Source organism: Diorhabda sublineata, chromosome 5, assembly GCF_026230105.1.
Source record: "Diorhabda sublineata isolate icDioSubl1.1 chromosome 5, icDioSubl1.1, whole genome shotgun sequence".
NCBI lineage: Eukaryota > Metazoa > Arthropoda > Insecta > Coleoptera > Chrysomelidae > Diorhabda > Diorhabda sublineata.
The window spans coordinates 10,157,344-10,184,752 of record NC_079478.1 but is presented as its reverse complement, the minus strand read 5'-3'; the positions used below and the strand labels follow the sequence as shown (position 1 = coordinate 10,184,752).

The window sequence follows — 27,409 nt, the reverse complement described above, 5'->3', positions numbered from 1 at the left end:
TGACCTTTATTTCCATTTTTTTACTTCGGATCTTACGATTTTAGCTTCTAACTATCTGGCATCACTGGTTCTAACTTCTATCTGGTTTGTTGTTTCTGGATAATCATAAGTATCAGTACAGTGTACTGTCTGACTATTTGGTAGTTTATTGTGTTATTCCGTACGTTTGGTCTATGGTTATTGTTATTGGTTGGTGATAAATAAACATAACAGCTGTTACAAGTAGTTAAATAAAAAAGAAAAAAATATGCGTATCATAAAAAATAACAATATTAAAGTCAGTTCTGTATGGTATTGCAACAAAATGATTTTTTGCATTATTCAGAAATAATCGACGGTTAAATTAGCACCAAGTTACAATGCAATTGTGAACATTGTTAAAAATCGGATACTGTGATTAATTTAAATTATGGAGATTAACAAAGATGATCAAAACTTGAATCAAATTTTGTTAGAAGAAACGTTTTATGTGTTAACAAAGAAACATTGTGTATTTAAAGTTCGTTTAACAAGACAGGGTTTGCATCTAATCAAAGAGAGTGAAGAAAACCGTAAAGAGCAAGTTATTCCAATTAAAGATGTAGTAGGTTGTCGGTGTCTTCGCAGTAAAAAGCAATCAAAAAAATGCGTTTGTCGTATTTCCCGATCACGAAGTTTGGAGGTAGTAGAAGAAACTTCTGGAGATCTAGATGTAAACGACACTAGTGCCTACCTCTACATTTACGCCTATCTATTTCAAAATACCAAATCATCTAGCAGAAAAAGAGAAAGAACCATTATTACTCTAAGGTTTAGATCTTTTGATAAATTTGAGGATAACAACAGAGAGGCTCAAAGGTGGAGGACAATCATTAAAAAATTAATCAAAGGTGAAAGTGTACCAAATTCCAGTATTATGGAATTCACTAATAGTCATAAACTCAAAGAAAACCGAAAACTACTTGTTATATGTAATCCAAAAAGTGGAGCTGGAAAGGCTAAAGATTTATTTCAACAAAAAGTGTTTCCAGTATTACAAGAAGCTGAGATTCCATTTGATTTGTACTTAACAAAACATGCTAATTATGCTAGGGAATTCATGAGGACAAACAATTTGTTCCAATGGACTGGCATAGTGGCAGTAAGTTTATCTAATTTATTGAATATCTGTTTCCAGTTATTTTTCTAAAAAATGCAATTCTTCATATTAAACTTGAGTTTAGAAACTCTTGTCCACTGTCTTCATAAAGTTCTATTACTTTTTGGCTATTTTCTTGTAGTTGTTTAGTATGTTTTGGACTATGTACCTCTCTGTATTATGATATAGATAAAATTTACTTTTATGACAATGAATTTCAGTTGTATTCTATTCACTTTGATTGACATAGGTATTGTTTGTATACAACATTCATTTTAAAAATATTGAAAACCCAATATGTGAATCTTTCTTTGTAATTTCTGATTTTAATGTTTGTAACATAGTTTGAGGAAACAAAAGTTTATTAACAAATAAACACTTTTACTATTAAACTATGATAATTAGTTTATCTGAGACATTAACCATGAATACCTTAAGAATGCTATAAGGTGTGGATATGGATAACAATACCATTTAAAAAATTCAAATGTACTGTTTAAAACAGAAAAAAATTGGTATCTCCTAAAAATTGCATTCTACTGAACTTTGATTGTTATTTTCCATAGTGCTGATAATGAAGTTGTTGAAAAAATATTTTTACTGAGTGATTGATTATCATTGGATATGACATATAACCAAACAAGGATGTTATAAAATTTATAATAATTTTTTTTCTTAAAAGTTTCTCTCTTTATGTTTTTATTATTATTTAGAAATTCTTAATTATTGTTTCTATATATTGCACAATTAAAATGAAATAACTTGTGTGCATAATTACTCAATTGATTATTGACCTAGTAAACACACTCTTACACAATTTACCAGAGAAAAAATAACGGTAAATATGAGAAAATTAATATGAAAATATATTGTTTTGTAGCTGCATTTTATACTTTTTATGTTTACTTTCAAATATATTTTAGTTCTCATTTTACATAAAAATTCCATATTTTGATTTGAGATACTGTAGATCGACTACTTTCACAAAATAGTACCACATAACTTCAGACCCAGAAATATTTAATTAAAGTATTATTCAATAGAATGTCTTGATTGGAATTGTTTTCAATTTAATAATGTGTAGACTAATAACTTATGATACATTATTCAGAATTTTAGCACAGTTACTGTCTTAAATTTTCATAAATTTAGAAGGTCATGTTAGTCAACTTTTCTAATATTTCTACATTGACATTGATATATGTTACATAGCTGTAGTTATACAAATAAAAATTAATAAACCAAATTATTTTTAATAGATATTAATATAATACAAATAAATTGCAGCTAATAAGGAATACAATTTAAAAGATTATTAAAAGTTTTAAATAAGTATGTAGGCAATGTTTTAAAACATCTGTGATCTGTAAGTATATATTTTGTATTGAACAGAAAGGTCCTTATTTCATACCTAGTAACTTTATTGAAAATCTTTGTCCCACATTTATAATATATTTTGAGAACTAGTAGGAAACTTAAAAATAAATATAAGTATTCTCCTTTATTTTCAGTTATCAGGTAGAATCAAACTGATATCAGTTGAATTAATTTCATTGATTGTATAACAATTATATGTACAGCGAATCCTTTTATTAGTTAAGTATTGTGATAAAACCTCGTGATTTATCTGATTTACTGCATACTACTTTTTATTTATCTGAATCAGGAAAACTTTGTTTCAGTGCCTGATTAATTCCAAAGATCATGGTTTTTGAACGTACATAAAACAGCCTTTGAATTTGTAACGTTCTTTTTTTAGCCTAAATATTATCGAATTAACTGGTTATTTGTGGTAATTTCTAAGAGCCTCGTGAGCCTAGGTAAACCTCTACTATTCACTTGTAGAAAAATCTCGTTATAAAATAACTACTGCCATTCTCATAATATACAAATTATAATTTTAAATATTTACACTAGAAAGTGCATTAAATTTTTTGTTGCATATTTATATCAATAACCACTAATTATCTCACTACTCCTGATTGGAACCATTAATCATCTAGTTAAGCGATATAAAGTGTCCCTTATTTCACCCTCCATTAACGTATTGTCTCAGATTACCTAATTTTTGTCTTATATTACTGTGACTGTGAAGAATCATATCACTATTGAGATTTATTGTACACTGACCGCTCCTAATAGGAACAAACGTCATAGTTAGTGACTCCAAATGTTCTTTAGACACTTGAAGTTCCATTAACGTATGAAATTACTTACTGTTTGATATTTGATCAAAAGTACTTATAATATCCCATGCTGCATCAAATAATGAGATAGATTCTCATGGTTTCTTCTTCTTTTCTTTTTTCTTCTATTCAAATAGAAGAAAGAGCTATAGAAACCGCATTAATGAAACAGAAAAAGTCCAGGCCCAGACGGCATTCTAAATGAACTTCTTGAATACGGCGGGAGAAGCTTGAAACAGCAGCTAACAGCTATAACTCGCAACATCCTATTACATCAAAAAATTCCGGATAAATGGCGCCTAAGTACCACAATTTTACTGTTCAAAAAAGGAGACAAATAGACCCGCCAACTACCGAGCCATAAACCTTCTAAATACAACCTTGATGCTAGTAACAAAGATCATGACAAACAAAATAAATGAAGTAAACACATTGAGCGATGAACAGCAACGATTCAAATCAGGAAGATCTTCTATAGATGCGATATTTGTCCTGCGATAAATAAATCAAAAATCCATCGAGTGTAACAAAACGGAGTTCATGTGTTTTATAGTCCTGGAAAAGGCGTTTAACCGAATACAACTAGAGGACATGGTACCAGTACCAGGGAAACAAAATACATGCCAAAATCAATGACATAACTACCGAAGAAATTCCTGTAAACAATGGTTTCAATAATGGAGATTTGGCGCTTGAAGATTTTTTGCGCTCAGATCGTTCACCTGCGTGGGATTTCGAGGTTACAAGGGAACAAACTAGTATTAGCATTCGACGTTTATGAGACTTCCTTGAATCTTCTAAAGATACCATACATCGCCATTAAAAATCATTAAGTAAGATCTAGAGAATTTGTTGAATAGTGCCAAACCAATTAACCGAGATATAAGCGAAACTTCAAGTAGAGAGGTGTAAACAGCTCCTTGTAGCCGTTTTATTACACGCAATGTTACTTGAGGTAGAAAATGAATTTATCTAAAAAAATCCAAACATAGAAAATTAATGGTTTGAAGAAGGATAATTCCTAGAACCCGTCGCAAAGAGAAATAGATTTGAGTGGAAAGTTTTGTGTATCTGATGGAATTAGGAAGGTTTAGTGCAATTTGAAATCATTCCAGATGGTCGAGCTATCAATGCCGAGGTATATGATGATGCGCATATATGAATTTTTATCGGAGAAATATTCAAGTTTAGTTATAGTTAGATACCTCATTTTGTAAATGTAAAGGAAATTTGGTTTAAATTCGTATAACTGTCTTCTGAAATTGATATTGGAAGAACTATAACCGACAGTGGGCAGCTTACTACAAGGCAATGCTGAACCACATAGTGCACGGAATAAGATCAAAGTACTTGGTGGTAGTGGTTTCCTACCACATTCAGCATTAATTCCGAACCTTGCGATAATCATATTACTTTTTATCCAAATCTAGGGCGTGTGAAAAAAAAATTGAATCTAAAGGAGAGGTTGAAAAAGCAGTACGAAATTTTTTGCAACTAAGCCCAAAGAAGCCCAACATCTCAAAGAGCTTGCTAGACATTGGGTTAAAACCATAATACGATGGATACTTCGAGAATTAAGTTTTTTTGGTATAATTTTTTGTTAAACAAAATGAACATTGAAAACTTCTCTGCTACCAAAGGTTTCTGATTTTCAATAGTGCCAAAATAAAATCATCAAAATCAAAGCTCTAATAGAACCTCCGAATATTTCATGTAGTAACGAGATTTGTATGATAGTAAACAAACGCAAGGAGCTGAAGACATCGCATCGTTATGATTCATATTGTTTCTTTTTAGGTAGGAGGTGATGGAATCGTTTTTGAAGTGTTAAACGGTATTTTCGAACGCTGTGATTGGTCTGACGTGATGGAATCAATTCCGATCGGTATAGTACCCGGTGGTTCAGGTAACGGCCTTGCCAGAAGCATAGCTCATTATTATTCGGAACCATATCTACCTACTCCTATTTTACCGGCAGTTTTAGCAATAGTGAGAAATCATACAGAGTGTATGGATTTAGTGAGAGTGGAAACTACTTGTCAAATTATATTTTCCTTTTTATCCGTTGGATGGGGACTGTTGTCCGACATCGATATCGAAAGTGAAAAGTTGAGGATATTGGGTGGGCAAAGGTAAGATTATCATGTATTCATAGACTTAAAGAAGTTTTTAGGTTATGCTATTGAATTGGTTTTATAAATAGATAAAAACAAACTATTTTTAGGTTAATTTTTTGTGATGCAATTTCATTTTTCGTATTAACAAAATGTAGTAGAAGTTCAATAAGAATAAAGTGAGTTAATGTGACGAAATATTTATAATCATACATTTCGGCTATCAATTCAATAATACTAATATAATTACTAGCTTTTACCCGCGGCTTCGCTCGCATCGAATCCACTAAATAAGTATCAGAAATTATTATAATAGAAAAGAACGAACTCTGTAGCTATATTAGAACCTGAAATATAGATCTTTGAATGTAGAAAAATTGCCAAAAACCTACAAAAATCCATAACACTACATTGAATGTCCCCGCCTAGCTCCTCTCCAACTCAACCGATTTAAGTGTTCAAAAACTCAAAAGAAAGAAGGTGTTTCAGCGAGTGTTCTTAAACCAAAACGAAGTCTCTATCTTGAATAGAACCTGTGATATTGAGGATAGAACGTGTGTATGTGAAAAACTTCCATAAGTAATGTACAGGGGGAAATCGCATTTGAGTATAACTTGAGAATGGTGAAAATTAGATGAAATCCGATGGTTGATGGCTGATCTGTGCATCAATACCTTTCATTGAAAAAAAAAAATTAATCAAATCGGTTGGGTAGAACGCCTGAACGGACTCGGAATGGAAATCGCCAATTTTTTTAATATATAAGATAAAATAAAAAAAATGCAAGGTGGTTGCCGTGATGGTTTAATGCCTATCAATAGTTCGCAATAAAAATGTTTGGAACGTCCAAGTGAATTTTCCCGTCGATATGTTATAAGTAGATAAAACTTGGGTATACTATTATACCCCAGAAACAAAAATACAGTAAAATATAATGAATTTCAACCGAAAAACGTCCGAAAACCGTTTTTCCAGCCAATAAGGTCACGTCTGCAGTATTTGGGAATCCAAAGATTCAAAATCCAAACTACAGCATTTTTCAAATTTTTGATTCCAAATTTTAAAATGATTTTGAGTAAAGCGATTTCATACAAATAAACGGCGTGGTTGGAAAAAATTGAAAACTCATCGTACCAACTTTCCTCAAAGTCAAACGGTGATTATAATGGTATTTGAAATATTTTTTAAATAAAAAAAACTTTTTTGACAAACCGACAATGTATCTAAGAAAATATCAATAAATTTTGGATTGGTTTACCAAAACTCATTTTTGAAAAGTTGTAAAGATGAAAGATATTTGCGAGAGCGAGCTTATTCCTAATCTATACTAATATTATAAAGCTGAAGAGTTTGTTTGAACGCGCTAATCTCAGGAACTATTGATTCGAATTAAAAAATTCTTTTTATGTTGGATGGCCCGTCCATTTATTGAGGAAGGCTTTGGGCTCAAACTGTTTATTTTTATTGAATTAGAAACATACTTCCCAGATATAATTTATAAGGCAAAACAACGTTTGCCGGGTCGGCTAGTAAATAATAAAAGAAGCTTAGAAAACGTCCATTAGATATTACCGAGGAAGTCAAAGGACGCAAACGAAAAAGTGTTTACCGACTTCAATTATCGGAAAGTGAAAAAAAGATCAATAAACGAAGAAGTATTTCTGGCATATTTATACAATGCTAATATTGAGATATCCTTAGTACTGACATTAAAAATACACATAACGGATATGTCTTAAACCACTGGCTTCTTTGAAAAGCATTGAAGGACATGGTAGATTGAATTGCATTGAACTATTAGCAATAAAACTTTCTTTGAAGGTTCTATTCCAGCTACGGTTGTCGTTAATTTTTGTTTATTCATGTGAATATTTATGTATTTCAAAACAAACAAATAAATCCATTTTCAGTGTTCTATAGTATAGTTTATGACATATAAAAAACCAAAGTGTTATTACCAAGCCAGTTGAATTACTATGACCTTATAGTAAAAATCATCTAACAATAAATAAATATAGATGATATTTTCAAATGAAATACATCAATTACATCTAAAGAATTTTTATTATAAAAAAATACCGAAATTGTGATTTTAATCAAGAATTTCGAGATATACGAGTGAATTTGATAATTTATTATATGTCTTACTTATTATTAAAGGGGTCAGTTTGTAGTGTCATGTTTTTGTTATAAACTAATTTGTTTAAACTGTTTTTCAACGTTGCGGTAAATTTATTTTATAAACAATATATTTTACTTACTAAATCTATTTCAACACTTACACTAGACTTAACGAACTTATATAATCATAATTCACTAATTTTATAACTACTTTTCTTCTTTCTTCTTCTTCTTAAAGTGCTATTTTCGGACGAAGGTTAGTGACCATCATGACTATTTGTATTATATTCACTGCCGCTCTAAACAATTGTTTTGATGTGCAGTTAAACCACTCCCTCCCTTTCGCAGCTATGACATTCTCCGTGGTCCTATACCTTTCTTTCCCTCTATCTTTCCCTGTGTAATCAATCTCTGGAATACGTATTGTCCCCTCATTACATGACCGAAGAATTCTAATTTTCGGGCTTTCATGGTAGTCAATAATTCTCTTGGTGTCGTCAATTTACGTAAAACTTCTTCATTTGCGATTCTATCTGTTCATGATATTCGTAGTATTCTCAATATCCATATTGCTAATGCTTCCAGTTTTTTCATTATTGCTTTGTTTAAAATAGCTGCCTCCATTCTCTTTTTCACTTTTCTATATCGAAAGATTTTCATTTTATTAAAAGCACTGCGAGCAATTTCAATTCTTTTTTCTATATCTTCAGTGCTGTCATTTCTCGAATTAAACCTTAAGTCCCCAGATATTTCTATTTCTGTACTTGATTATTTCCAATTTGTAACAGTGCATTCTGTTCTTGCATTTACGAAAAGTGCATGTATTTAGTTTTATTTTCATTTGTACCCCATACTGCTCGTTGACTCTTCTTACCTTTTCTGTAATTCTTTGAAGGTCTTCTATATTCTCCGCTATTAAGACAGTCTCGTCAGCATATTTCATGTTATTAACTGGGGCCCCGTTTACTGGAATCTTGCTTCCTCTTCTGCTAGTGCTTCCAGGATAATTACTTCCGAGCATATATTAAAAAATATTGCTGGTAATATGCAACCCTGTCTTACTCCACGTTTTGTATGTATTTCTTCTGTTAGTTCTCCCTCCATATTGATCTTGGCTGTCTGGTTACGAGGATATATTTAAAAATTCTTAGCCCACTTTAGAACCAAAGAAAATTTCAATGTCAAAATATTTTATCACGAATCTGCAACGTCTCTAGACCTTTAAAAAATGCTTGCTCTGCAAACCAGACCTCAACAGCTTTTATAACCTCCTCGTTGGAATGATTACTCCATGGCAATACCAAAAAACTGAAGCAAGAACTTTTCCAGCAGATTTTTGGACACGAAACATCGATTGTTGCTTTGTTTCTGGATCGTAGAAATGTACCCAAGTCTCATCCAAAGTAACAATTCGGTTTAAGAAGTCTACATCGTTTTCAAATCGAACACAGATCGAACGCGATGCTTCTACCCTTGCACACTTTTGGTCAACATTCAAACATTTGGAATCCATTTTGCACTATACGATGAACGCGTTCATATGAAATATTCAGATATCCGTTTTAGCCCAATTCGATGCTCTGATAAAATCATATCATTAACTGCGTCGATATTTTTGGGGACTAACACAGAAACTGGCCTTCCCGATCGGTCATCATCTTCAATGGAAAATTTACCTGTTTTGAAGCTTGCAGTCCAATTTTTCACGGTCGCTTACAAAGGACATTGATCACGAAGGGTATTAAGCATATCTTCGTAAATCTCCATACCTCTTAATCCTTTTAAATACAGTTACTTGATAATGGCTCGATACTCCAATTATTCGATTTTCATTATTTCGGTGGACGTCTTTTTTCTTTTAATTTATTGCGTAACTCTGGTTTACTTTTTTGACGTCAAACTTTACACTGACACTTCTAATAAGTTATTGTTCGTTGCTATGGTAACGCAATATTTTGTTTATAGATGGAACTGGTCTAGGCTAACTAGATATCAATACATCCTCGTATGATAAAGTGTGTCGATTATTTTGAAGTTTCTATAATCTATTTGTTTTCCATACGATATCTGTATCAATTCTTTACGTCGGACTATATCAAAAGCTTTCTCGTAATCAATAAAGCTCATATGAACTTCTCAGTTAGCATCAAAGCAACGTTAAATTAATACATTAAAACTGAAGAGGGCATCCCGAGAACCAAGTCCACTTCTAAAACCAATTTGAGTGTCACTCATACCCTCCTCCTGTTTTCCATAAATTCTATTGTGTACAACTTTCAAGAATGCTTGACCGTGTGAATTATTAGTGATATAATCCAATGTTCTTCGCATTTTCGGGCATTTTTTCTCTTGGGAGACTCGCACATATATTAGAAATAATTCTAGAAAGTAAACAAACAAACAAATAAAAATACTTTCCTAGAAATTAGTTCTAATAAAAACTCTTTCTTCACAAAAAAAAAACAAATAAAAGACGCCGTAATAATAAAAATATGTGTAAAAACAAACATCAAACGAATCGGCGTTTTTACCAAATTCTAGACTTCAATTATAACCGAAAAGGACCAGCTTCACGGTCCATTTCGCGGACGATTTCATAATAAATTATTTGATCTTGAAAATTTTAGTAAGTAACTCATTTTATTATATTTCGGATATATGCCTTTTCAATAAACTTCTGGCTGAAACTGTACACACAGCTGTTAACCCTGTATGCCCCAATAGTTTTGGCACAAAATATTTAACCCTATATATTGGTAATAAGCATATTCGAATCACTGCTGGTTTGAATCAAGCCCTCTGGACCTTGTAAATATAGGGGGACTATTGGCACACGTGGTAAGTATGTTGTATTGATAATGGATGATGTGTGGTATTTCCTTTAGTTGAAATGTTATCATTATTGGCAGTGGAACATACCGAAGCGAATAAAGATGTATCCAAGTTGACGGTGATCTCTGACTAGTCATTTGTGTTTAAGCGGTTTGGACGAATTTCTATATTCATAACTCCTCGGATTTGAGAAGTAAAATGAACCGATGTTTCTGGATCCATTAAAATCAATTGTGTATCAGATATTGATACTATATAGGAAAAGTGTAGAGGTAATATCGAAATTGGTAAAACAACTGCTTCTTTGTCCTAACGGAAATATGTCGATTTGTTTGGCCTATGTAGGAACGGAGGCCATCTCATCAACTGATTTTTTACACTCCTGTGTTGTTCATTGGGAATAGTATCTTTGATAGATCTGACTAGGTGGGGGAGTTACTGTTGATTTAATTTGATAAAAACCGGAAGAAGTGGGTTAAATTGGGTCTATTTTTGTATTAAGAATGATTCTCCTCTTAATAAATCAGCTTATAGGAAACGAGAATATTTAAATGTAGTAATTGATAACAGGTTTAGCTATTATGAAGCCATAACAGTCTACTGTTATTCTCACTAAAATGCCGAAAAATATTCTAATATTTGATGTAATTGATACCTTAAATTATATTTATCAATAAGAGTACCTATGAAACAATTAAATTAAATGTAATTAACTTTTAAAAACCATGTAAAAACTTGTTACATATTTATAATTTTGTTTCGATCTGTATTCTACTCATCATTTCTATATTTTCTTTTAAATGCTTTGTTATTACTAGTTACAGAAAAAATACGATTTTAAAAGTTGATAATATTGTGTGAGATTCAAAAACAATTTATCCTTAATATTTTTAAATAAAACAATACAATGTAGAAATGATTAATCACGTATTGCAAATAATTATTTTCTCACGGCAAACAACAAATCGTATTTTAGTAATGTGAGTCATGTCACTAAACTTAGTAAACACATAACTGGAATTTAGCACTAAGAAAGATAGAATTAAAATCGAAGATCAACCCGTATAGAACAGCTCTGAATTAGTCCTTTTGGGAGGACCTTGACTGGCAATTTGTTTGTGAGGAATTTTTAAAAATTATTCCTTATGCAAATTCAGATAACAGAATAGTTTGGAATTTTTACTCAACGTGGTTATTTGTAGATCTCGCACTTAAATAAGGCCATCAGGCTTAGAAATAAATTTTAAATTAAATGAAAACCTAACAAATTTTGATAATTGTATGACACTGGTAAAGGTCTGGTGATCACGCCATTTGCACTTCTACCGTTTCCTTGAAAAATTACCTCGATAGAACAATTTCTTTGCCACTCGGCTAACCGACGCTGACCCAGAGAATTGCAAGTCCTTTTTTTTGTAATTCCAAATTTCCTTTCTTTTATGATATTAAAGAGGCTCCCGCGTCTACCAAACTAGTCATATCGAAATTAAAATTTATTGGTTTTTATTTCGCATGTATAAAGTTGGCAAGTTATTACTTGTGAATAACTTATGTTAGTGCTATACTTTGCCGTTTGTCACGTGATACTGGTCACATTGACACTTTAGAAGCACGCAGAGCGTGATTTTTTTTAAAGTTATTAGCTTTGGGTTAATTTTAAATGGAGTGCAGAAACGAACATTTTCGGCATATTTTACTTTTTTACTTCAGTAAAGGAATGAAAGCTGCTGCGGCTCACAAAGAAATATCTCAAGTTTATGCTGATTGCTTCACAAAGCGCACGTGTCAGATTTGGTATGAAAAATTTCGTTCTGGAGATTTTTCCCTCAAAGATGAGCAACATTCTGGTCGGTCTACTGAAGTTGATGATGACCAAACTAAAGACTAATTAACTTCATAATTAATTTATACCAGATTAGTAAAACAAAGTTATGTTCAATACTACTTGGTACGAATTGTGTAACTAGCGCCATCTATGAAAGTTAGTTATAAAAACAAATTTCTGGAATTTATTGGATTCCAAAAGTTATTCATATAAAATTTCTTTACAATATTACTTGAGAGTTTGAAAGTTTCTTGGGCTATTAGTCCATCGAGTGGTTGGCATTTTCAGAAGTTCTTGATGCTCAGACTGATTCTGATTGAACGTAAAAAACATTAACGATTAGTGTTTCCTTTGACTGCGGACCACTAAACGGAATGGCGTTATATCGTATTCAAAGAAGAAGGCAAACTAATCAATAATACTAATAATTAATAAGTTTATCATTACTTTATACCAGCTTAGTAAAACCAACGTTCAATACTACTTGGTACGAATCGTACAACTAGCACCATCTATGAGAGTCAGTTAAAAAAACAAATTCTATGGATATATTAGATTCTAAAAGATATTCATACAACATTTTATTACATTGTTGCCAAGCAAATCTCAATTATTTTTTAGTTTTGTACATTTCCTAGAAATAGGGTCGACTTTTTTATAAACATTTTGTATGGATGCTTTAGTTATGTAAGCTTTCGCATCCATTGTTTGAAATTTTGTGTGCTATTAGTCCATCGAGTAGTTGGCATCTTCAGGACTTAGGAAATTTTTAGGCTAGATACAAAAAACTACTGAGCTAGGGGGATATCTAAACTACGAGTATAATAAATTTAACTCTAAATCGTTAATATTTCATTGTAGTATCTTAATAATTTTCTTTCACAATTAGTTAAAATGCTTTTTCAGGTTCACAATATGGTCTCTAGCCCGTTTGATTGGCCTACGTAGTTATGGCGGAAAATTATGGTACTTACCTTCAGATGTTCCAGTAGTGGATAAAAACGACGATTTAGTATTTGCTAGTACTTTAGGCAGCAATATTGATATTCCAAACGAAGTTAATTTAGAAACAAAAACAGGTAAATCTGAGAAAAAGTCAGTTTCATATGGCTGTTGGGTAGTTTGTGAAAAACAGTTGGTTAATATTCATTTGGATCCACTATCCCCTTTTTCTATGAATTACTTCAAAATAGTACATCGAAGAAATTGTGCAGCTACGCTTTTGTTCAAAGAAAACCGTACAGTAGTCAGTAGTTTAAAATAATCAAATGATAGTGAATAAATTATGTGTATAAACTTTAAAACCTTATAGCATATTTACATGGCGATATTGGACAAATTACACACATCATTTGATTTTGACAGATTACGAAGAGCTTAGGTGACAATCATCTACGAGTACTGAAGTTGAAATTTCTAAAATCGTTTTTATAACAGTTGTAAGCTATCGTCTTCAGAGATAGATTTAACAAATTTAATTACTTCTGATTAATTTGTTCTCATGAATTTTACACATTTTCAAAATTCTGATGTCAATACATAGATCGAAGAATATATCTATAACACATTGTATCATTAATTAAACTATTGTTTTCAGTTAAAGATTTTTCAATTCTCTTTTTTATCAATCTTATATCAAACCATGAACTTTACCGATGCTCCAAAAAGAATTGTGAAACTTTTTTTAAATTTATTCACAAAATAAATGAATAATTATTTTCCATATAAGATTCTAATGTAATAATTTTAGCTTGGGGGCAAGATCTAAGCCTAAACTTGAGGTCATTTAATCAGTTCCGATAGGTCCATTTTTTTATATATACATTTTTATTAAAAAATCCTACAAAATCTGATGAGTGATGGCTGTAAGATCCAGCTAATTTGAGTGCCCGGTCACTCGTGCAACGAAAGTTGACTTCACTCGCCAAATTGGAATCGGCGAACTCATCGATAGGCTCAGAACGCATCTTTGGTGTAGCTGAAAGTGTCTTTCAGCCGTCTACTCGGCAAAAATGGATGGATACACCTGGCAAGAGATAAGAAAAGGCGCATATACACCAACACTCACAATTACACTGTCTGACGCGCGTTTCTATAACCAAGTTATCGACTTAAGAGGCTGAAGTCTATTGGTTATCTAAACGAGCGTCAGACAGTGTAATTTTGAGTGTTGGTGTAGTTTTAGTGTTAACAGGGTCTTCAGTATGAAAGGTACATATAGATGGACCTTACGCGTCTCAAACCAAACAACTGCTACAACTAAATAGGGCGCGAAATCCGGCTAGTGACTAGACTTTTCACCAGTTACTGCCATCTAAGACGCCATCTCCACACCGTTTCTATTATGGACGATCCAGAATGCCGTTGGAGCATCGAGTAGAATGAAACCGTAGACCACGTCATTTGTGAGTGCCGAGCACTTTAAACACTTGGGCAAGCCTCAAAGCTTACCTAATGACATCAAAGGGTTCAAGCCTTAGCGCCTGATCGTTCTCAAAGGGCATTGGAATTTGATAACGTCGAGTGGGTCATGACGGGTCTATCTGAAGGCCTATGTGCTCAACGGCCACTTGGCCGCCTACAATGCAACTATGAACTATCAATTTTACTTAAATGTGAATTATTTTGTATCCCATAATATAATAATGAAAAAATATTATTAGTATTAGTTATCAAAGTTTTTTTATATTTTTCTATTCTCATCAACTTTTTTCTCCTTTATTGTTGATATATTTTTATTATTATATTAAAAACGGATATTATATTTGCCTTCAATTCCATTTTTATTGATACACGACACTCTTCCATAATCTCAATTTTTTTTATAAATGAAATTCGTTGAAATATAGTTAAAATTCGGATAAACATAAAAATTATCATTAGAAATATTTTGCGTAATATTTATTTTTAATAGCAGTGTCAAGTACCACTAATAATATCTCTTGATATTTATACCTGTTGATAAATATTTGCCCGCTTCAGTTAAATAATTATAATTATTTTAATTAAAAAAACAATTAGCTTTCCATATGGTGACATTTCGAGGCTAAAAATTTTAATTAAGATGACCGAGACTTAACCTCTCTGAAGCAGTTTAAAATATAATAGCTTTATTCGCCATGTCCAGCCTAGACCCAACAAATGGGGAACGCAGTAAATCTTTCAGGTCTGCACATATATACACCTCTTATATCTGAGTCTGCTTCTGGTTCACATGTTTACAAATTTTGTTTTTGGTATTTTTGATGAGTACATCTTTGTACAGTTATTTTAATGGGCTCCATTGTCTTCGCATTCTATTCTATTGTCCATATTTTCACAAAAAAAAATAAATTCCAATGTTCTATTGTTTTCTGTCAGCTTGTCAACCGTAGCTTTCGAGTTTTTTATTCTTACTGATATAAAATTATTCCACAAACTACCATTTAAAGGTAAAATTACAAATTTTTGGGAGAAAGAATCACCCCGATAATACTACAGAAGACGTAGAACGTATTTACCAATTAAACTTTTCATTTTTAATACAAGGTGTCTCAAGAGAAAGTTCAATTTGTATTTATTATTACGTGAACGCAGCTATTCGGAGGATCTCGATCTCTGTAAATCGTTAACTTGGCTCTTGGGAATTAGTCGCTATGGAGGGGACCGTGCGTTGTGCGTGCGTGAATTTTACATAAACGGTAAATCAACGACTGTAGCACGTAAAAATTTTTGCAATGTTCGTTAATTAAATAATGCGCCAGGTGCTTGACTGATTGGAAAATGGGCCGAGAACCTTGAAAATACCAGAGCAACACTAGATAAACAAAAGTCGGGGCGTCTAAGATCTTCTAGAACGGTCGAAAACGTAGACAGTGTTGCTCAATCTGTTCGTAACGAGCCTATACACATATTTGCTGCTGTACCCTTTCAAAATTCAGTTGGTGCAAAAATTGTGGCCTCGGGATGCTGATCAAAGGCTTGACTTTGTAACAATAGATGATCGAACGTTTTCCAGTGTTTACTAACATCTTGTTTTCGGAAGTTCATTTTCATCTTAATGGACATTTCAACAAGCAAAATTTACGCTACAAACACAAACATCATAAATCTCTACCTTCACCAAAAGTGACTTTATTGGGCGTAATGTCAACGCGAGGAATTAAAGGCACTTACTTTTTTAAAAATGAAAAGTTATAGTGGATTCAAGAGCGTTATGTGTTAGACGACTTGACGACGTGCTTGTAATGCAAAACTTCAATAGTTATAACCGAAGAACATGGTACCAACAGGACGGAGCAACTTCATACATGTCCAATAAGTCACGGCTACTAGTTCGTGAAATTTTTCCTGATAAATTGATCACCGGGAAAAGCGATATAAGTTGATTCCCGCGCAGTCCCGAAGAACATGGTTTCAGCAGGACGAAGCAACTTCATATACGTCTAATAGATCACTGCCACTAGATCGTGAAATTTTTTTTGGCAAATTGATCTCATGGAGAAGCGATATACGTTGATCTCCACACAGTCCCAAAGAACATGGTTCTAGCAGGAAGGAGCAACTTCACACACGTGCAATTGATCTCTGCCGCGAGTTTGTGAAATTTTTCCTGGTAAATTGATCCCCGGGAAAAGCGGTATAAGTTGGTTCCCGTGCAGTCCCGAAGAACATGTTTCCAACAGGATGGAACAACTTCAAACACGTCAAATAGATTTCTGCCACAAGTTCGTGAGATTTTTCCTGGCAAATTGATCTTCGGGAAAAGCGATATAAGTTGGCATCTACGCAGTCCCGATTTAACTTTAGTGCTAGATTAAATGAAAACCGTGAGCGCAACGGTTTATATTTGGAGTATATTATTTTTAACAAATAAATTCTAAAACAGTGGATTTTTCACATTGCATATCTTGTTTCTGATATTAATTTCATTTTAGGCAGAGGACGGGTCGGTTCTTGGTACAGTGCAAATTCAAGACGAAGTGAATATTTTTCAGCTACTGGTAGCTCTTATCAATCGACGACAGATAGTATGGATGCTACATCACACAATACTTCTGAAAGACCACGTATGTACGGTCCAGCTTCCCAGATACCAGGAGTATTAGCCCCTCTACCAACGTCATGGAAATGTATTTCAGGGAGATTTGTCTTGGTACATGCTTCGAATCAAAGCCATCTGGGAGAGGACTGTTTGTTTGCTCCAGAAGCTACGTTGAATGACGGAAGAATATGGTGAGAAGTAATTTGAAATTGATTTATTTTAAATCAACTGTTACATTTTCTCTGTTTTCAGGCTGCTAATAGTTCAAGCAGGAGCTACCAGATCTCAGCTTCTTCACTTTTTACTTGGTCTCAGTACTGGAGCTCATGCTACAAAAAAATCACAAGACGGTCTCGTTCAGCTCATTCCAGTTAACGCTTTTAGGATAGAACCAGATATGTCCGAGGAAGGTTATATAACAGTAGATGGCGAGCTAGTCGAATATGGTCCTGTACAAGCAGAGATATTCCCTTCTTTATGTAAAGTTATGGTTCCTTGATCCGACTTATGCATTAGTAGTAGTAGTAGTAGTATGAGTAACGTTAAATTTAAGAAAAAATCCAAGGTTGTGATTCTATCGTCATTTGAGCCTCTGTTGATTAGACTGGATAGTTTTTAATTTTTACTCTGTTTTGTTGACGTGTTTGTTAAAGTTTATGAAGTTTTATATCTCTTTTATAGGTTAGAAAAGGTGGTATAACATACCAAGTACACTCAAATTTTAAATCACATTTTACTTTGCTAATGTTTGAGTCCTTTTCTCTACAATATTATGATTTTTCTATACATTTTATCATGAGTCATATTTGTTGAATATCTTCTGTTTTTTTATTAAATTCTTTGCCTATTGTTGTACCATTACTTCAATTCATCAGATATTATTATTTTTAAGGCCATAAATTAAATTAGAATTTCTGAAACCATTAGTGATATTTATACTGAACACAATGTTTAACTTACACTGTACCTCCAGTCTCTGAAGACGATAACTTGGTTATCGAAACGCGCGTTAGACACTGTAATTGTGAGTGTTGGTGTAGAGGAAATGTCAACAGTCTAACTATTGAAAACATGTTATGAAACTATTTTCTTGATTCGAGGAACAGATTCAAGGAACCTAATTCAAAACTCTGTTTCAATTACTGCTGATTGTTTGAAATAATTTTTTTTTTATCAAAGTTTCTAATTTTCTGAAAATTACTCTCAGTATTAAGAAAAATAATTCTAGAATTCTACATTTCATCTTATTATAAAAACTATGAAATTTCTTCAATATCTTGTTTTTAGACCTCTTTTATATGACGTTTTTCATAAATTATCTTGATTTTAGGTCACTATCAATTGAAATTTGGTTTAAAAGCATAAAATATTGACATTTCAACTATTTTCAGTGTTTGTCAAAATATGATTTGGATGGATATGGATGTTTAGAATATTTCTTTTAATAATTTAATTTCTGATGAATTGTAAAATAATTTGTATTATAATTTATAATAGATTGTATACATTGTTGAAAAAAAGGAGATTATTACGTAATAATAAATATCTATATAATAGGATAATCTAATTATCAATTGATTATTAATTATTGTTATTAGAAAATTAGAAAGTTTTAAAAGCTGCACTAAAAATATATTGAAGTTAAAGTAAAAGATATAAAGATACTTGTTAAGTTTATATCTTTTTGTGATGTAAATGACAATTATCTTCCTCGTTTAGCAGCCTAGGCAACTTCTCTTATGGCCGATCGACTCTGGCACGCGAATCGCGAATAAGATTGCAAACAGTCTACACTCACAGTAAAGTTCGCGCTCTTGACGCGTATGCACAACGTAATTTTCTCAATCAAAGTTTATTTGTAATAGATATGGACGTGAAAACACGACAGCGGGTGCTTGACTACTTTGTGCTTTGCAAAATCGTCGTATCGAAAACACAACCGTCCGTGGCAACTGCTACTAAGCGACTGAGCCAACTGCGATTGTAGAGTCAAAGTCACATATATATATATATATATATATATATATATATATATATATATATATATATACCTGTGCTGTGGTGAGGTATTCGTGTTCTCCTGCGCGCCTTTATAGCAGGAAAAAAACCGCCAATTTTCGGGGAACGAGCAGCGAAGCCGCGAAGAATATGCTAATCGAATCCACACTCAAGCTTCGGGCCTTCCCACGCGAGTATGGATGCGGTTTTAGTCCAGAAGTATTTCCTATATTTTGCGAATCGAATCGAAATTTGACATTTTCAATTCTATTTTTCCAGTTTTTCCATGCAATTCGCAAAACTCGTTTTCATATCAAATCTGACGATTGTTGGTTCAAGATTAGGAATTAAAATTTTGGATAAGTAACAAAGTTAATACGAAGAATATGATCGATCAACATTGGTCGAAGATATATTACAGTTAAAATTAATTTCAAACTTTTATCACTTGATAGTTTCTTTTTGTGACTTACAACACTATTTGAACGGAGGTACGATATTTGTCCAATCAATTCATACAGAATAGTAGTTACAGAGTTACATTTCTTGATGGCCCATTCAGAATATTTTATAGCTTGTTTTGCGGTATAATTGAAAATTATGTTTTTTTTTCTGCAATTATCAATAATAAAAAGTGTCTGTTGTCATTTAGTTTAGAAGTCAATTGTTAATGACTTATAAACTAACAAGTCTTTTAGAATTTGCAGGATGTGAAAATTCATTTTACAGTCTCTGATAAAAGAAGAAACAAGAGCTAAAAAACTACTTCTGCTCATAAAATACTAAGGGACTAGACGGACACGGGACACCTAATGTCTTTTTGAAAAGGAATCCGTATGTTGATAAAATAAATTTTAATAAATAACTGCATGCTCCAATTAATATATAAGGGTAACATGGGAGAGCTAAAACAAATATTTCAGCTTGTTTTTCTTCACAAAAGTCGCTATATAGAAAGCAGTTATCAGATCGAAGTCTGTGCAGTCTTCACTCTCCCGTTCTTTAAAGCTCAAACATTGTATTAAATCGAAAGCAAACTTGACAAAGCTTTTTATATAAATATCGTCTTGTTCATATATTTGACATAAGCATGGTTTCCAGTTTTACATTTCGATTTTATTTATAAACCATTATTTGAAGCTACTACTCTACTATGTAGAGTGGTTTTAGCTACATTAAATCTTTCGTTAGCATTCGCGAGGTTCTTTAGTAATATATTTTATTAAATTTTTTTTTGTCCAATGACCACGATTAGTTGTGCTTTCTTTGATGTCCTGTACTCAAAATATAAAACATTGATGTCTCAGGGTATCCAAATTCTGAATTGCAAAAAATCGTAGAGTCAGCTTCAACTCAAAATACTTTCGAATTTATAATAAGAGCAGATTTTATAAGACGCAGAAACGTATTAGTTTACCTACGCAGCTACAGATATACTTCAAAAAATTATATTAAAGTAACAAATTCGTAATAAAATACAATTGTAAACCCACATACTTCCCATCACAAGTTTACTATAAGTAATAAAAATGTGAAATATTGTACTTTATTGTATTGTCCTGTGGTACAGGATTCACCTATTACTAAGTGGACAAAATAATTAGACTGAACTGAAGTTTGTATTATACAATCAAAATTTGCGTATTTTTTCTTGTAAATCTAATCTGGACGTAGATCTTCCAATATTCAATATATTATAATAGTCTAGTGAATTACCAATATAGTACTTTCTAAATTTTAGCTCAAAGTCTAGCAAACAACTAACTGTAACAACATCACAATGATATTCTCTTTGTCTCTACACAAATCAACTCTTTCATTTGTATCATTTATACTAACTTTTTTATTATTACAGCTGTACCTAGATGTGAACATAATTTCTTAGAACAACTAATGATTATATTCCCTCATTCCTCTTTTATTAAATAGAATCCCTAGTTTATAGAGTATCCACACTTCTTCCTTCCCTTTAGAAACTTTACCCTTTTTAAAAATTTAGATTTTGAAAACACATTTGTACTTTATTATTCAGAGTACATTTTTCATTGATATTTTCAGTCAGTTTGTTGAGATATTTTCTTATTTTGCATAAAATGAATTATCTAAATGCATTTAAAAACCTATCTACCGAAAATGTTGTATTTCTATAGTAAGATTGTAAAATGTCTAACATTGATAAATACAGTAAGATCCCGCTTAACGCTGTTTCGGTTTTATTTCAACTCGGGGATCCCCAAAATTGTACGCAGCGCTAGGTTTCCAAATAACAAATCAGAAACAGTGTATATAGTTGGGTTGGTTACGTAGGTGCGGTACTGTACGGACGCATTTTTATCATTGGAAACATTTATTGATATCATTCTAAGTGTATAAATTTATGTAATACCACAACGATTAATACAGTGACAAATATTGATTTTTAGTTTTTATCACGGGTGATAAAAAAAAAGAAAGCAACCAGAGAAAAAATTTCAGTGGAAACTGAAATGCAAGTGATTCGAAGATTCGTTAAGTCTCAAATTAGTGCTGCACTGAATTCGGTACCTTCAACAATAAGGACATTTGTTAAGAATAAAGTCATTGGAAACTGCAACTACGTCAAGCTCTGCAACTATATAGTCGAGTTTGGTTTATTAGATTTATTTCTTTCAAGACACTTTTGTTTTTTATGAGAATTTCGTAAAATTCATCACAATAATGATCGAAATTCACTCGAACCATCAATATTAAACTTACCATTTCGATCTGTAGTCGAAATTTTTCAGATGATCTAAATCTTTACCGAATATGTAATAAGAAATTAACAAGTAACAGTTATTTTATAAAACTTAAATAATTCAAATTTCCGTATTACTGGCTTTTCGTAAACCGACGGGACAATCCCAAAAGCCTAAAACATCGGGACTGTCCAGTTCAAAACGGGACGTATAGCCAGCTTAACTATATCTGAAATTATGGACCAATTTGTTGATATTTATCCAAAGTTTTAAAGGAGTTCAAATGCAAGGCAGGGTGTTATAGATGCTTTATCCACTCATCAATAATAACAGAATGCAAAAGAAAAACGCAAACTACATTAGATGCCTTCTTGACAAAGAGGCGAAAAATTGGAAACACAGAATGATCTCACACTTAGCATTTTATTTGTTTTTATAAGTATATTCGTTTATATTCTTTTTATTTTTGCGAGAAATATGTGTTTGTTTTTATTAGAAAAAAAAATTATTAAATTCAATACCTAACCAATTTTCTATCCATCTTCCCCTTACCCCATTTTGGTCAATGTACATTTTCAACTCATAAGCAAATAAATTAATTCGTATGTGTCATGACGTTATTTTATTGACTAACTAATGGATTGCATAATATTATTATTCTCTTTCTATAACATATTGACTCATTCTCAATTAAATTTATCAATTATGTAATTGTTTTCCAATAAACTCCAGGATACAAAAATCGTTTTGGCCTTACTAGACTTTACAATCTTACTGATAATTACTGTAGCAGTTATACATTTACTATTGTTTTTTCTTGCCAAAAATTAATTTTTAACGAGATTTAATTGAAAATAAATAAATTTAGCATTTTTTTTATAAATTTACAATATTTTGTGAAATCAATTTTATAGACGAATTTCTAGAAATAAAGTATATGCTTTATTTTATTTAGCTGTTTTATTTATCCTAGGCAACACATTACAAAATAATAATAATATGCGGTATTTGAGGGGCACAAACCCTATACGTCATCCAAAATTACCTAAGCTGAGGATCCAGAAAAACCCTGATAACATCATTGCAGGAGTCGACTCATTAATGACAATAACACCAATAAAAAACCCTGGTGGCAACACGCCGCCTAGAACGTTCCGTCGATACCATTAGGAGTAAGCTAGGACGCCTAACGGAGTACAAGAATTGTGCACAATCCAAAACTTCAGGTATATGGAATGCCTGAGCGTACACAGGGAACTAGCGAAGCAATTTTTTCACCTCGTACAGAACCCAGAAGATATTCAAACGTTTTTAGCATTGGATTCCACACATTTGCTTCCAAAGAGCTCCCAGACGGATGACCCTACTCAGTACAGACCTATCACGTGCCTACCCACTTTATATAAGATACTTACATCTTAGCAGAGGAACAGAAGAGATCATTAAGAGTGCAAAGAACAACTTATCATGGACTCTGTGATACTTCGGCAAGCACAGAGAGATCACCGGAATTTACACACTGTTTTCGTGGATTATAAGAAAGCGTTTGATAGTATTCCTGGCTTCTGAAAGTCCTGCAGTCCACCCAACTATTGCAAGCTTCCTTTCAACACCGATAAAGGGATGACTCTTCTGAAGAACTTTGGGAATTGGTACGTTTTCATGGTCCTACTTGCAATATTTCTTTAGTGTCTAGGTCTAGCAATCGAATCTCGTTGTGATCTAAAGAGGTTAGTTGTGTCTTTATGGATAACCGACAATTTTCGCAAAACCCTCTTGGCATTCAGAGACTAAATACTAGTTGCATCAACTTTATTCGCTGAAATATGTTGAATGATGTCAGTATTTTTTGGGTCTGGTTTCTTGGGTAGGATGTTTATTCTTCCAAGGCTACTTTAATTAAAGAGTTCTAGCCATCAGTCAAAAAATATGGAGTTTTTTTAAAAATACTCTAGAGACTATCAGTTATTGGTTTTATTCAGATCTAGATCACACAATAAAAAAAGACGTTGAAACAGGGGTGTCATTGATCACGTACACAAATGTGATTTGATAAAAATATTTTTTCCACATTAATATGCTCCTAAAACATTAATTAAAAAAAATAGTGGTATATATACAATGAATTGATATATACAAACTTAGTACTCACATATTTATCAAATTTATGCACATATTAAGTAAGAACGCAACTGTGCAAGGTTTGAGGAATGGGCCATAAGAAGCTAGACAGTGTTGCCACCTGGCTCACCTGATTCATTGTCCACCAAGAAATGAATACAAGGGAGGCATTCATATGGACAATATTTTGTTTGATCAATGATACTAATTATGTTGAAAGTCACCCGGATTTATGGCATGGAAAACATTCCTTCTTTGCTGGGTGATGCAACTCCCGTTTATGATCAATATTTGAAGTGGCTATCGAAAAATCGAATAGAAAGCATTAAAGAAATTTGCTGTGCTGTTTAGGTTAGGGGCCTTCAGCTGTGCTAAATATTAAGGAATATAAAAAAATTGTTAATAAGAATAATTATATTTATAATTTTCACGAATTATGTGTCTTTAAAGCAAAGGTTCAACTAACCAAAAAGAAAACTATCTCTATCTCGATCTCGAAGGTGTTTAAATAAGCCAAAAACCCACACATTGAACCATAAGTTAACTTTTGCTGTAGAGGAAATTTAGCTATAGGTAGAAACTTTCAGCATCACCAATTCTATAAATTTGATAAATATTTTCACTATACACTACTAATAATTCAAAGAAATTATCGGTTTGCCAAAATTATATTTTGTTTCAGTCAAGAAGTCTTGGTTTCCTGTCAAAATCAAATTTTCGTCATGAGCTGAGTCATTCCTTTAGTTATTTATCTCGATCAACGGGAATCCCTGTGCCTACTAGATTATAGTTTTGATATTTCACCTCAATAGAAATAGCACAATTTAATTAGGATTAAAGAGCGGTTTAGACATTCCAATATACAATTTCTTTTTGTGTGACGATCCGAATGTAACCCCAAAAGGAAGAACGTTAACAGCTTCACGAATTTGTCAAATGGAAAAAATAGTAGCTATCAGTCAACCGAAAAGTTGCCTATGAGAGTAGGACTGGCTCAGATTTTTTAAATATCCGATCAATATCTAGAACGAGGGTTATTATATGTTGAGAAATAAAAAGAAAAAATCTATTTTATAATTAATAGTTTTATGTCGTTTTAGAATATATTCTTTTGTATACTATTTAACAAGTCTTTGGGACAGACAGTAGATAATAGCTCTAAAACATAATTTCATAGGCGACAGTAAGAACTGATGACGATAAATTTACCCTGAATCACTGATAACAAGGAGAAATCATTAGTTTTGCTCCAACCTGCTAACCTGTCCTTGGAACGGGTTTTGGAATCATTTATAGATATTTTTTGCGCAATCTCCGGCTATGCACGGTTCTGGTAACTATCAACCTAGTATTGAAAAAACCGTTCGGGAAACGGTTCACGAACGATACCTAAGTCGGTTGGAACACAAAACAGAATCGTTCGTATAACGGTAACTGCCAGGCTGGAACACGTAATCTATACGACACCGTACCAAGAACGGTTTTATGATGGGTTAGAACGAACTTATTATTAGATTTCAAGTCCCATATATTTGATTTTTTGTGTACCTTATATCGCTCTCGTTCGGATTATTTATCAATATATTCCGAATATTTGATTCCTACAATAATAAAATTTTCTTTACATTAAGTTTGTTCCAGCCTGTTAGTCGGGACCCATCAAAATTTTGATTCTAGAGCAAAGGTCAAAAAAATGAGTTTCGGAAATTCGGTGAGTTTTGTCATAAAAATACCTCAGACAAAAATTGTAGATCATAAAATTATACAAAAAATGTATCGATACTTTTTTTCCTACGAGTCACCGTTTTTGAGATATAACTATTCAAAAAATTGTAAGAGTTGTAATCGTCATAATATGCTGAAAATCGCGAAAAACTCATTTTTTGACCTTTGATCTTGAATAAAATTTTTTCCTTACAGGGGAATGTTGGGGAACTTTCAGATTTCATTTTTAATTGTATTTTAAATAATCTTACCGATTTTCAGCTTGGTGGGAATTTATGTAGCTTCACTCTTATTTTTTGGTCTAATTTGACAGGACTAATTGATTTGAGATATTTATTTAATTAGCTATTTCACGTGCTTTATTTAAAACTACGCACAAGGCACAGAGTAGTTACAGTAAATGACGACGCTGGTCCACTTTCAGCATCATCCGTGTTCATATAGCTCATATTTTAACAGCAAAGAATTCGTGGGACAGAGCTCTTTCAGAATAATGTAACGTAGCTTTTCTCTATATAATCACCATAGCGAAAGTGTATTTTTATTCTTTATTTTTGAATCAAATTATATAATTTGTACAACTTTGCTGAAATAAGTATCCAATACAAAAATTACTTATATCCACTTATTCTAGAGGTGTACAATGAGACATTTCCATATCAAAATATTAAGGTGTTGCTACTCATAAACGTATTAATGATTATTTCTATGGTATGTGTTGCCGAAAAGTATTATCATTTGAAAAAACTTTTTGCATGGTTTGTTCATTATAGCATAAAGAATGTATTCATGTAATACGTAGTAAAATAAAATCATGAATGATTAACATATATGATATTTAGCTCAAAATGTTTGAAAAATATGTTTGTTCTAATTAGTGTAATCCAATAATAGGAAAATACAAATGTTAGGCATCGAAATCCGTCTCGTGAAACGTGGATTTGTAAACATTAGACAGAAACATAAGGTTAATCGGTAGTTTGTATGTTTCAACAGGTTTGTTCCAGCCCATTAAAAAACCGTCTTTGGTACGGTGACGATTCTGCGCCATTACATGTTCCAACCGTGCGGTTACAGTAATACGAAAGATTCTTATTTGTGTTCCAACCGACTTAGGTATCGTTTGTGAACCGTTTCCGGAACGGTTCTTTCGATACTTGGTTGATAGCAAGTACTGTTACAAGAACCGTGCGTAGCCGAGGATTGCGCAGAAAATATCTATAAACGCTTCCGATAACCGTTCCAAATACGGTCCCGACTAACAGGCTGGAACAAACTTAATGTAAAGAAAATTTTATTATTGTAGGAATCAAATATTCGGAATATATTGATAAATAATCCGAACGAGAGCGATATAAGGTACACAAAAAATCAAATATATGGGACTTGAAATCTAATAATAAGTTCGTTCTAACCCATCATAAAACCGTTCTTGGTACGGTGTCGTATAGATTACGTGTTCCAGCCTGGCAGTTACCGTTATACGAACGATTCTGTTTTGTGTTCCAACCGACTTAGGTATCGTTCGTTTTAAATTTTATTTTTCATTGTATTTTAAACAATTATATATGACTACACATGAAAAAGCTCCAAGATGGGTGCTGTGTTTTAGCTTGATGCTGTTCAAAAA

General features: G+C 32.4%; 1 protein-coding gene across 2 annotated transcripts; it reads left to right on the top strand.

The window, feature by feature from the left end:
• Positions 1 to 85: 85 nt before the first annotated feature.
• Positions 86 to 22,877, top strand: LOC130444289 (sphingosine kinase 2-like). 2 transcript variants are annotated; one of them, XM_056779361.1, is made up of 5 exons: positions 86 to 1,120; positions 5,101 to 5,435; positions 13,102 to 13,274; positions 17,112 to 17,409; positions 17,471 to 22,877. In XM_056779361.1, the coding sequence occupies exons 1-5, from the start codon at positions 410 to 412 to the stop codon at positions 17,715 to 17,717; spliced, it is 1,764 nt and encodes a 587-aa protein (XP_056635339.1). In that variant the 5' UTR covers positions 86 to 409; the 3' UTR covers positions 17,718 to 22,877. The 2 variants fall into 2 exon arrangements, with proteins under 2 accessions (XP_056635339.1, XP_056635340.1); XM_056779362.1 differs by having other exon boundaries at positions 114 to 1,120; positions 17,112 to 17,416; positions 17,471 to 17,587.
• Positions 22,878 to 27,409: the final 4,532 nt, after the last annotated feature.